Source organism: Perca fluviatilis, chromosome 11 (assembly GCF_010015445.1).
Source record: "Perca fluviatilis chromosome 11, GENO_Pfluv_1.0, whole genome shotgun sequence".
Classification (NCBI taxonomy): domain Eukaryota; kingdom Metazoa; phylum Chordata; class Actinopteri; order Perciformes; family Percidae; genus Perca; species Perca fluviatilis.
In genome coordinates this window covers 20,108,837-20,121,963 of record NC_053122.1, presented here as the reverse complement: position 1 = coordinate 20,121,963, position 13,127 = coordinate 20,108,837, and the positions used below count along the sequence as shown (strand labels likewise).

Genomic DNA, 13,127 nt, shown 5'->3' with positions numbered 1-13,127 from the left:
CACATTCCATAAAACTGTACAACAATTCACAGCTGTCTGTTAGATGACTATCTCATTACTACACACATTACAATATTGCACTATTATGCTACTTACACACTGGTTATTTCATATACATATTTTATTTTGTTATATATATTATGTATGTAGGTATTATATATATATATATGTATATGTTCATTTTATTTCATCCCTCTAAGTATATTTTCAGTAGTTTTTCTGGCATTTTTATTTTTGCTATTATATATATATATATATAATTTTTTTTAATCTAATTTATTATTTCTAGTATATTTCTTGTATTTTCTGTATGTCCTTGGTTACTTGTAACTTGCTACTGTAACAGAGTAATTTCCCAATTTGGGATTAGTAAAGTCTATCTATCTTCAGCAGAGACAGAGTGCACTTAAAACACAAGCAATGCTCTCATTGCCTTGTACTGGATTTACAAGAAGCCCTAAATAATGCATGATATAGGTCTCTGAACAGAAAAGGTTTGTGCACTATTAACCTGGTACTCAAAGGTAACTACGTTAATTAAATAATTTTAGTGTCAAAAAATGAAATCAACACAACTTATGATCTAAAAATAGCATCTTTTTGTGCTTGTTTTTCTGTTATTTTGTCTTTCCTTTGCTGTCTGACAGATAAGTAACAATATTCTGAGACGTGATGAAAACACCATGTTTCACTTACCATCTCATTAGTGTGAGAGAGGAAGAGGAAAAAAAGGAACATGAGTGTTTAGTGTGAGAGTGGAGAGGATGGAGGGTGACGACAGAAGTGGTCAGGGGAAAAGGCTGTTGGGAATATTTGCATTCGGCTCTTGTGGGTATGATAAAGAGGTATGTTATGAACATCTAACCTTGTTGGCATCGATCATGCACACGCCTGTGCAGCGTTGATTGGAGGAGACCTTTCAACACAAAGTTCATACGTCAATGCTAAGTGGATTATTAAGTCCCTATATTGGCCTTCTCTCTCTCTCTATCTTCTTTGCAGTACAGTGCTCTCATACTGTGTACTCACACACATATCATGCAACACAAGACAGAAGACATATATCTGTACTTTTGATAATTTTAATAATTTATATGATGGCTGTGATGATCTATAATGTCTTAAAGAAGATTCTGTTATTTTAAAAGTTTTCGTATTGTCAACAAATCTCATGGAAAGACCAAAACCAACAATGTGTTAGTCCATCTCTAAATACTGGATTCATTAAGATTGATTTAAAATAAACTACGCAACATGTCACCCGGTACAACAGTTTGGCTCATTAATGTGTTCTTGAAGAACAGTGGAGGTCTATGGCACAGAAGAAGGAGATCTATTAGGCTTTGGATTCCCAGACAATACTTGTCAGTAGGATCTATTTTTTGCTGGTTTTAGTCTTTTCATGGGATTTGTTGAGACTAAGAAAAGTACAGAACATACAGTGCCTTGCGAAAGTATTCGGCCCCCTTGAACGTTTCGACCTTTTGCCACATTTCAGGCCTCAAACATAAAGATATAAAACTGTAATTTTTTGTGAAGAATCAACAACAAGTGGGTCCCAATTATGAAGTGGAACGAAATTCATTGGCTATTTCAAACTTTTTTAACAAATAAAAAACTGAAAAAGTGGGCGTGCAAAATTATTCAGCCCCTTTACTTTCAGTGCAGCAAACTCTCTCCAGAAGTTCAGTGAGGATCTCTGAATGATCCAATGTTGACCTAAATGACAAATGATGATAAATAGAATCCAGCTGTGTGTAATCAAGTCTCCGTATAAATGCACCTGCTCTGTGATAGTCTCAGAGGTCCGTGTAAAGCGCAGAGAGCATCATGAAGAACAAGGAACACACCAGGCAGGTCCGAGATACTGTTGTGGAGAAGTTTAAAGCCGGATTTGGATACAAAAAGATTTCCCAAGCTTTAAACATCCCAAGGAGCACTGTGCAAGCGATAATATTGAAATGGAAGGAGTATCAGACCACTACAAATCTACGAAGACCCGGCCGTCCCTCTAAACTTTCAGCTCATACAAGGAGAAGACTGATCAGAGATGCAGCCAAGAGGCCCATGATCACTCTGGATGAACTGCAGAGATCTACAGCTGAGGTGGGAGACTCTGTCCATAGGACAACAATCAGTCGTATACTGCACAAATCTGGCCTTTATGGAAGAGTGGCAAGAAGAAAGCCATTTCTTAAAGATATCCATAAAAAGTGTCGTTTAAAGTTTGCCAAAAGCCACCTGGGAGACACACCAAACATGTGGAAGAAGGTGCTGTGGTCAGATGAAACCAAAATCGAACTTTTTGGCAACAATGCAAAACGTTATGTTTGGCGTAAAAGCAACACAGCTCATCACCCTGAACACACCATCCCCACTGTCAAACATGGTGGTGGCAGCATCATGGTTTGGGCCTGCTTTTCTTCAGCAGGGACAGGGAAGATGGTTAAAATTGATGGGAAGATGGATGGAGCCAAATACAGGACCATTCTGGAAGAAAACCTGATGGAGTCTGCAAAAGACCTGAGACTGGGACGGAGATTTGTCTTCCAACAAGACAATGATCCAAAACATAAAGCAAAATCTACAATGGAATGGTTCACAAATAAACATATCCAGGTGTTAGAATGGCCAAGTCAAAGTCCAGACCTGAATCCAATCGAGAATCTGTGAAAGGAACTGAAAACTGCTGTTCACAAACGCTCTCCATCCAACCTCACTGAGCTCGAGCTGTTTTGCAAGGAGGAATGGGCAAAAATGTCAGTCTCTTGATGTGCAAAACTGATAGAGACATACCCCATTTATTTGTTTAAAAGGTTTGAAATATCCAATAAATTTCGTTCCACTTCATGATTGTGTCCCACTTGTTGTTGATTCTTCACAAAAAATTACAGTTTTATATCTTTATGTTTGAGGCCTGAAATGTGGCAAAAGGTCGAAAAGTTCAAGGGGGCCGAATACTTTCGCAAGGCACTGTAACCTTGTCCTTTCAATATATATTTGGTAATTGTAGTATCAGTGTTTGCTTAGAAGCAGGGTAAAACAGTATGTCTAACATGTCCACCTAAAATGATTGATTACACACAATGTACAGTATGTAAAAGGTACATCCTTGATCCAATGTTTTTATTTATAGATTTTGAGTGACAAACGCCATGTAATATGTTTTTGTCCTCGTAAATTAGCTAATGAGTTTTCTTTCGGACACTGACATTGAAGAAAAACATGCAGTAATGACTGTTTTTTTGCATTTTGCCCCAGAAGGAGTACTCAAAGTCTGGTTTGTTAAAATGAGGGTTATGGTTGCAGGACTTTGGTTGGAGCCTGAACAGCAAAGCTTGCTCGTATATTTTAATGATGCTGGCTCCCTGAACGAGGGGCTGTATTTATTGTGTGGGTCCAGAGATTTAAAGCCAACCCTTCTTTTTAAATTAGTCTGAACCCGCAATCTCATGCACACAAATACACACGCATAGATTGCATTTGATCTGTCAGTACTCAAGGAATGATGGATAGATTTGTAGTGACTTAACATATGGTGTGGCTTCATCACTGAGCAACGTAATTACCTTTCGTGTTGTGTTTACACGGACTGACTTCAAAGTCTTTATTTATTTGGTAGGAATATAGGTTTTCCAAAGCCTGTGCATCTTATTAAATGCTGCATTACGCAGAGCAAATCCCTTGAAACCATTATTTCTGCACACATTGCTTTGATACACGTACAGTATTGCTTTGAAGCTAAAACCTCTCTCCTCTGTCCCTCACTCCCTACAGTACATCCCTCTCTCCCTCTCTTGCTTTCGGTCTTATCTGTTTTTTCTTTCCACTTCATCCTCTGTCTTCTCTGTTATCCTCTTCATCTTACTAACTCTTCCCTCTTTCTCTGTTTCTTCAGTGGGGCGTTTGTTGATCGAGTTCAGCTCCCAGATGACGATGGAACGAGTGCAGAAAGAAAACCCCAACGTGACGGACGGCGGCCGCTACACGCCTCCTGACTGTCGGCCTAGATGGAAGGTCTGTATTTGTCTCTCTGTCTGTATATTCACACATTTTATCATGGGAGCACATTTCGGCCAGTATAAGAAATCAAAACCGGGAAGACAAGAAGTCGTTCCTAACAAAAATTTTAATACACTTGATAAGTCCAAATTATGAAATTATAAGATAGTAAGGTTTAATTGTTGACTTACTGTCTCATAAGTTTGATCTACTGAGTCACTTTTTCATTTTAGTTTTCGTCTATTTTTCCGTTTTCTTGGAAGAAATGCGACTTCCTTATTTTTCTCTCAGTATTGGATTAACTTTAAAAAGGCAAACCATAGGTTTGTACAGAATAGTGGTTTTTTTCACAGTAAGTGTGGTACCATTTGTATTAGTCTATTTACGTGTTTTAGGTCTTTATGCTTTACATAATACTTCACTGAGGTCAGGGTGCTTCCTTTAGCAGTGAAGATAACACCAATCACCCACCACAATGCCTAACTATACAGAAACCAAGGTCCCTTTGCTTTCAGTCTTCATCTGAGTGCAGAATTACCATGAATTTACACGGTAAATTACCGTTTAACCTTGGACTTTTTGAACAGCTGAGAAAGATTCACTTAAAGCACCGAAACGGAGGACGGCCCAAAAATCTGTCTCAAATCTGCAATGCCATTGAGAGCTTCTTTCTTGAGCTGCTTTATTCATAATGAATGAGAAGCAACTTCATGTACACTGTAACATTAACCAAGGGGATTTTTCTACAGAAATGATTTTCTGGTGCAGAACAGTTGACCGTAGAAAGGGACTGTCATAATTATTCAAACACTCTTTGGAGATGTGACAGAGAAAAGGTCCAGATGGTTATTATACTTGTCTTGTTTTCTTTACCAGCATTGATTTAATTGTGCATTTTAATGGTTATCCAACTGATACAAATGTGGAAATGTTTTATAGTACAAACAAATTACCAATCCAAACTCTCCCTGTTATTTACACGTAGGTGGCCATCATCATCCCTTTCCGTCACAGAGAAAACCACCTTAAGTACTGGCTCCACTACCTCCACCCTATCCTCAGACGGCAGAAGATTGACTACGGCATCTATATCATCAACCAGGTAGATCAGGCGAGATATGCTGCAGACATACCGTAAAGTAACACCAGCACCTTCATCAGCCCAATGGCGTAGGTCAAAGAGATACTTATTCAAGTTTTGTTTTTTGTGGTTGGTCCAAGAAGAAAACAATCTTATGTTCGAGCCTTAACAGTTCTCATCCAAAGACAAGTAGGCAAACAAGTGTAATTACGACTCGGAAGTTGAACGATAGTCATCAAGTGGGAACCTCATAATTACGATAACTCTGGTATGACATGTATGCAACATTAAAGTGATGGTTCAGAGTAATTCACCCTAGGGTCCTTTGCACCATGACCTCGAGCCAAACACCCCCCCAGAAGCTTTTTTCACCTGGATCTAACATTGGGAGAGTTAGCGTAGAGTAGCGTTATCAGCTGAATAGCTTAGCGCAGGGGCTAATGGACCCACGTTTGTATCTCGTAAGTTACCCCACTAATAATGCCCGAAATGATACCAAACGTCTACAAGTAGTACAAATAGGTTATGCTCTCATAAAACCATGGATTGGAAAGTTTGTAAGTACACCAGAAGTTTATGTAAATAACACTTGCCTGCTGGCTTCTGCTCTCTGCTGTTGTTGTTGCTGCTGTAAGATGAGTGCTTAAAGTCGTCTACAAATTACAACACCGAAAAGAGATGCAACAAAAATATTTATTAATTTAAAAAAATTTTTTAAAGTAAGTGCTGTAGTATAACTAGCAGGAGACAAGTAATAATTGAGGTAAGTTTGGAGACATACGTTATTTAATCATTGAATTAATAAATATTTTTGTTGTATCTCTTTTCGGTGTAGTAATTTGTAGACGGCCCTAAGCACTCATCTAACTGCAGGTAGCAGCAGCAGCAACAGAGAGCTGAAGAGAGCAGGCAAGTGTTCATAAACTTCTGGTGTACTTACAAACTTTCCAATCCATCGTTTTATGAGAGCATAACCTATTTGTACTACTTGTAGACGTTTGGTATCATTTAGGGCATTATTAGTGGGGTAACTTACAAGATACAAACGTGGGTCCATTAGCCCCTCCGCTAAGCTATTCAGCTGATAACGCTACTCTAGCTAACTCTCCCAATGTTAGACCCAGGTGAAAAAAGCTTCTCGGGGGGTGTTTGGCTCGAGGTCATGGTGCAAAGGACCCTAGGGTGAATTACTCCGAATCATCACTTTAATACACCTGGGTCTCTGAGTTAATCGATGAGCCCACTACCAAAAAACAGCAAATCCTCCTGTTTGAAAAGATGGAACCAGCCAACTTGGGCCTTTTTACTTACTTTACCGATTAATCATTTATTTAAAAAGTCATAATTAATTTTCTGGCAATTGACTAATCAATTGACTAATCGTTTCAGTACTACCAGGATCTCCTCCTTAGTACACAGAGAATTTGAAATTATCACCTCCAAATAGGGGTGGTACGGTTCACAAAACCCACGGTTCGGTTCGTATCACGGTTTTAGGGTCACGGTTTTCGGTTCAGTACGGTTCTTATTTTTTCTTTAACACTCCAGAATATACTTCAGCATATAGCTAAAATTAGCGTATTGAATGCATGTTGCACAAAACGTGCACACAGTGGCAGTTCTATATTGTTTTATTTCATCATAGGTTACGTGAAATCCCAAAATGTTCCCACACACCAGACTATAAACGACGCTGGCAGCCTCTCTCCCACTTGACATTTCTGCAGGTGATGTGACGTGACCTGCAGCGGCAGCACGCCACTTGAGGAGCGGTCGACTCGGTGTCTCTCAAAATCTGATGAAAATCTTTTAAACTGACCTTTGTCGATCTGAAATGAAGACAAATTCAGCAACTGCATGGCCTATTTCTCGCTTAAAATGTTTTCAGAAACACGTTTCGGTGAACTATTTAAGTACAATATGAGATCGTATTCTGAACGAGCCGCCATGACAGTCTGTTTTGAAATTTGGGACCAGCCAGACCCATGTGACGCAATCGTCCAATCAGCTGCCATGGGTTGCGTTTGTCACGCCCATCCCGCTCGTCATTTCCAGTAAGTGTTACTTAGTAAGTGTTACATAGGTGTCGAAAGTGGACACTACGGCAGTAAGAGGTTAGTGCACATTAACAGCGTACTGACGAACCGTGCGGTACACACACGCTCCGAACCGAGACTAGCGAACCGAGCGGTTCGGGTGTTTTTTCATGAACCGTACCACCCCTACCTCCAAACATCTGTTTTTATGACAAACTGTATTGCAGGTCAGGTAAACGGCTGCAGGAATTCATCAGCTCATGTTAAGTTCTAAGCGTTGCCACCATGAGGTATTTCAATTTATTTGTATGGTGAAAAAAAGTCTATTCCTGCATGTAGAAATTGATAACAAGTCACCAGTGATGGAATGTATGTATTGTCCATTTACTCAAGTTCATGCCACTTTCTACTTCTACTCCATTACATTTCAGAAGGAAAACTTGAACTTAGTAGACAGCTTTAGTTAACAGTTACTTTACAAATGAAGAACAATATACTAAGTGCAGCTGAATTGATTAGCCGATTAAACACTTAGTTTATTGGCACAACTCACGTTTCCAATTTCTAAAATTTTCCACCACTTCACTTCCATCACTTTGCAGATGCTTAATCCCCTAAAGGCTCCCTCTTGTCACATCACTAACTAGTCTTCATTGACTGTTTTCTGACAAAAAAAAAAACCATCTGCAGTAAAAAAAATCAGCAACTTATTTACTTTCACTGCACTCAGTTCAGCCGAAGCACAAGGAGCTTGATTTTCTAAGCAATGTTGTGAGATTGTGTGTGAGTCTTTAACACTGCTTTGGATGAGACAACTTCTTCTTCCACATTATGGGTAATGAGCTCTCCTTTCTGACCTTTTTCTACCCTGTGGGCCTCACTCAACGCCTTAATCACTCCCCCTGTGAAACAGACCTTTGGTTCCGCCTGCCCTGCTGTGCTCTGCTCTTGATATGGCAATGTTCCAGTGTCTTACTCCCTCGTTTTTACACTTACACACACACACACACACACACACACACACACACACACACACACACACACACACACACACACACAAAAAAAAAAAAACACACACACAACATTCGAGCAGCATTTTTTAACCTCACCTTCCCTTTTGGTTCATTTCTCTAAGAATGGGCTTGGCTCATCTCTCAATGAAATGTCCATCACTGCTACTAGACTGTACTTTATACTGTATACTCTAACTTCATCTTCAGTTTTATCTCGAGGCAGTTTGGCTCGGCTCAGAGGTCTTAGTACATGCCATGTAGTTTTAATCTGATTAATGTTGCATTTCGTTGTTTCTCACTCGTCTCTGATCAATCTGATCTACGGAGGGTTCTACAAAAGTGAAAATAATGATAATAATAATAATAAACTTTATTTATTTAGCACCTGTCAAAACAAAATATCAAAGTGTTTTCCATGGGGAAAACAACATTAAAACAATTAAAACTAGGGAAATGAAAGTACAGAGAATAAAATAGAAAAAAATCAATAAATCAATACCAATCAATAAAATATGATAAAAAAAAACAAATTAACACATAAATCATAACATACAAACATATTTTTAAAAATATGTTACTGATTTTGCAAGCCACTTTCACATCTCATGTTAAAATACTGATATGTACATGGTAGTTTGGAGGAACCATGTAAGACAATTCTCTTCTTGATCTTGTCAAGGCCAGGTTTGCAGTGCACACTGTTGGCACAGGAGGTTAAATCCTCAGTCCTCCAGCTGAAGGACAGTTCAGTCATTAGGCAAGCTGCCCCAGACTGCGTATCTTGTGTTGTATTTTTTCTACCCACAAGTGTCACACCACGAGGTAATCTGATTTTACAGTCGACAGCGACGTCAGCAGAGCTGCTTTTGCATCTTCAACTCTTTCACCTGCGCTTCACACAGATACTGATCCACTGCCTGGCTCACTGTACTCCACTCTGTGATTTAGAGGTTCATAGAGGGCTTTGTTTGAAGTGGAAATTACTTGTGTGTATTTTTAAATGCATTTGAACTTGTTGAGATTCTTAAAACCTGATATATACTCTTGCATTGTGTAGTGGAGTTAATTTCTGCCTCCTGTTTTTGAATGATTTTGAACTGACCCAAATATATAAATACTACAGCTGGAGGCTCTGCTTTACTTCCACTACCAACCTGATCTCACAGAATTCCGTAAAATGAACACGGCCCCTTAAGTCCGTGATGGGCCCACGGAATAATTCATTGAAATGAACACAGCCCTTAAGTTAAGGAAAAGGTCATGGGTGGGCGGGACAACAACGGGTTGCGTTTAGGAAAAGAAAAACGGGACGGCCGTATACAGCGGACAGGTTGGGTTTAGAAAAAGAACAACGGGTTGGGTTTAGGAAAAGAAGAACGGGACGGTTAGGGGATCGTGACACGCGGGACACGATCCCCGGTCTTCTTGGTGAAAGTCCTGTGTTGTTTGACCCATCCACCACCCCAACCAACCTCCCTATGCAGATTTTCGGGCTTTCATACTCCTCGCTACCCTAGTCGCTCTTAATGCTACGTCATCTTCTCATTTAATTTACTTTGGATTGTTTTCCGTGGTGGCCACACGGAGTTTTCACACATTCCGTGCCACCACCACGTAATGCGGTGTTAACAGTTTGTGATCATTTCACAGAATTCTGTGAGACCAGGCTGTCCACTACATGTAACAATGACTGCTGAGAGTGGCCCCCTTTAAAAGTCTTAAATACTGTTTCTAAAACGCTCTGACCCATAAGCAAATGCTTAAGGGGAAAAAAGAAAATTTTGGTTTTTGCTTGAAATTTAAATGCTCTACTAATTGGTAAGGAAGGACATCTTGAGGTTATACATTTTTCGTTCAGCAGCTGCTCATCAGTATTATCATGTGTCATATTGCAATTAGCTCCAAACCTGAGCACTGCTGCTGCTCCTTTATTCCCAGGATTTATATTAGAATTAAGCTCTGGACAAATCCCTCTTGCTGATTAGTCTGAATAGTTAGTAAGATTTATAACTTATCCGAAGATGTGCAATGTTGATGCCACCTGTAGTGGAGTTTTTTTGCTAATCATGTTGACAGCTGATCATACTTCAGTTTTAATTTTAGAAGGGCCAATATCCAATTATCTTTTTGTTGTGTTTTGTGCACTGTTGTTGTGTTTCTTTGCCTTAAATCCTCAAACCTATCTGGATTTCCTTCAGAGAGGTCAGGCAGGACTAGGGCTGCACAATATTAGGAAAATATCTACTTGCGATTGTTTTGACTGACATTGCGATTGCGATATGATTCACGATATTGGAGGGAATGTACATTTTTGTATCATTCTCATTTTCAGTGAAAATTATTAAAATAATAGAAAATAAAATGATTATAGTGTGATTTTTGCGAGGATCTGTACCAAACAAAGATTTTTTCCTTGAATATGTAGGATAGGATTTGTAGGCCAGGACGTCTCTGCAGCACCACAATACTACATTCAGAATGGTTTGACATTTTGCTATTTTGCCTTTAACAAATATTGTGTCCCTGCGATTTGGATATTGCACTATTCCGATATTGCGATTTCGATACTTTGATAATCAGATTAATGGTGCAGCCCAAGGCAGGACACACACATATACTCAAACTGCCAGACAAGCCAATAGGAAGTCCTAAAAACAGACAGTAACGCAGGATGACTACAAACAGGACGGACAAGCACGGAGATTGAAAGGAGTCGAATCAAAGCGTCAGAGGTGGGATTTTGATGACAAGAAGTCCTGATGGGCGATTAAACCTTTACACCTGGCGCCACTTTCCGAGAGGACGGTAGAGAGCACTTTTATATCGTGCTTGCTCAAGTGTTAAATAAGTGGAAGTCTGGAACCTTTTAACACAGAGACACTGGAGGGGATGGGGTTGGGGGGGGGTGAGCGCTGATAATTTCTCCCCTCAAGTCTCATCCTTGCTAACAGATAATGACTGTCATGTCCTTAGAGTCAAAACAGTCATTTTGTGGAAAGAAAGGCTCCTTGGAGATAAAAAAAAAAAAAAGAACAACCAAAGATGTTAGACAAATTCCCCACTGACCCCAGCTCCTCCCATCATCCCCTAATCATGTTTTTAAACTGGCCGGTGGCCTGGCCAGTTTACAGACAATATCCAGCTGCTCAATATACTGTACTGGAGTTACTAACAGGACCTGGTGAAGAGAGCTCATTACAATGTTATGATTATGTATAGAAAGTGACGATTGTCACTGTGGTGTCTTGAGATTAAATTCTTACTAAACAAAACATTGAGCATGAAGACTCATTCTCCACCTTCAAAACACATATTTCTGGTAACCCAAGGTTCACTTACTTCTTTTTCCTGGGCTTTCAACCATATATTCTTCAGTGGAGGAATCTGCTATTTCATTCCCTGTCACCTCTGTCTCTGTTTAGGAAGGTTTACATCATTGAACGGACAAATATACAACCCTTGTTATTACATGACAGAAGCTTCATACTTTGGTCACTGAAGCCCACTGAAGAAGGTAGTGGTATGGAAAAGGTTAGTAAGTGAACCTTGAGTTTAAACTATATTACCACTAATTTCTATCGATTATTACTTCATTTTTGGTCGATTAAATGCATGCAGCAATTTCCCAGAGTTGTGGTCTTCAAATGTGTTTGTTTTGTCCGAGTAGCTGTCCATAACCCAACATAACAAATAAAAGATATAAATTTACCATCATTCAAGACAAAGAAAAGCATATAATCCTCACATATGAGAAGCTGAAACCAGCAATTGTTTGGCATGTTTGCTTAAAACATGGCTTAAATAATTCAATTGGCAAAGTAGTTGCCTATTGATTTAATTTTGTGTGTTGTGTGTGCCAGGAAATTATATAATAATATTAATTCATAAATAAGGGCACAGGTCAGAGGTCACATCACAATCTCCGCTATTAAAGAGCAGCACAAACTGCATTGCTTCAGGTTGAAGGCCGGCCTTTCTGCTTGCTGCACCATCCTGCTGCCTTTGTTTTGCATCAACCGGACATTTTTAAGCAGCTATCATCTCACTCTGCAAAGTGGTGTTGCTAGTGAGGTACGGTGAGTAGGCGTTGCAGAGGGATCATGCAGAAAGTTATATAGCAACCTTGCTGTTCTGCCCTGCTGCTCTGTGTCCTCTCGGCCTGCCGAGGACTGGGGCCAATGTTTGTTTTGTTGGCCACCAGCTCATCATGTAAACTGGAGAAAAGCCCAGAGAGAGGGACAGAACAAACCGGAAAAAAAAGAAACAGCTGAGAGAGGCAGAGGGAAGAAAGTGAGAGACAGAAGTAATGAAGAAAGAAAAGCCATCTGCTGTTATGATTTTTATGTGAGCTTAAGGCTGATCCCTGGATATCATTATTGATTTATAACATCTAATACTCTGCAGCTATATGGGGAGTCTATAAGGCAAATGTCACATAGCCTAATATTTCTTCACTGATATCTGCAGTGGTGGAAGAAGTCAAGTACACAGATCTTTGACTTAAGAAAAAGTACTAGTACATTGTAAAAAATACTCTATTTCAAGTAAAAATACAGAAATATTATAAAAAAAGATATACTTAAGTTATCAAAAGTACAAGTAGTGGTTCTGCTGTAATATTATGACATTATTAGATTGTTAATACTGATGCTTCAATGTTTTAACTACTTTTTACACAGTATCTTAATCTAGTGGTTTCTAACCTATGGTTCTGGCCCCTCCAAAAGGACACAAGATAAATCTGAGGGGTCTTGCAATGATTCATGGGAGAGAAATTAAAACAAATAAATTAAGTTCTGCGTCATAAATTTGTATTTATATTTTGGACTTTATTTCTAAACTTTTTGAGACATATTGGATACTTTTACGTCTTTTGGCTTTGACAGTTATTAAAATAAAATAATCTGAGAAGTTAAGAAAGGAAATGTCTTTTTGGTGAAACTGCTAACAACTCATTGACATCTGAGACATGACAAGGGGCCCCAACACTGCTTA

The 13,127-nt window shown here is 39.2% G+C and overlaps 1 protein-coding gene across 1 annotated transcript in view; it reads left to right on the top strand.

Moving 5' to 3' along the window:
* The window catches only part of b4galt2 (UDP-Gal:betaGlcNAc beta 1,4- galactosyltransferase, polypeptide 2), a 181,436-nt gene that overhangs the window by 85,531 nt on the left and 82,778 nt on the right, over positions 1-13,127 (top strand). The window contains exons 3-4 of the mRNA XM_039814826.1: positions 3,899-4,017; positions 4,988-5,104. Coding sequence (XP_039670760.1) covers positions 3,899-4,017; positions 4,988-5,104 — 236 coding nt within the window. The remainder of the gene's footprint in view (positions 1-3,898; positions 4,018-4,987; positions 5,105-13,127) is intronic.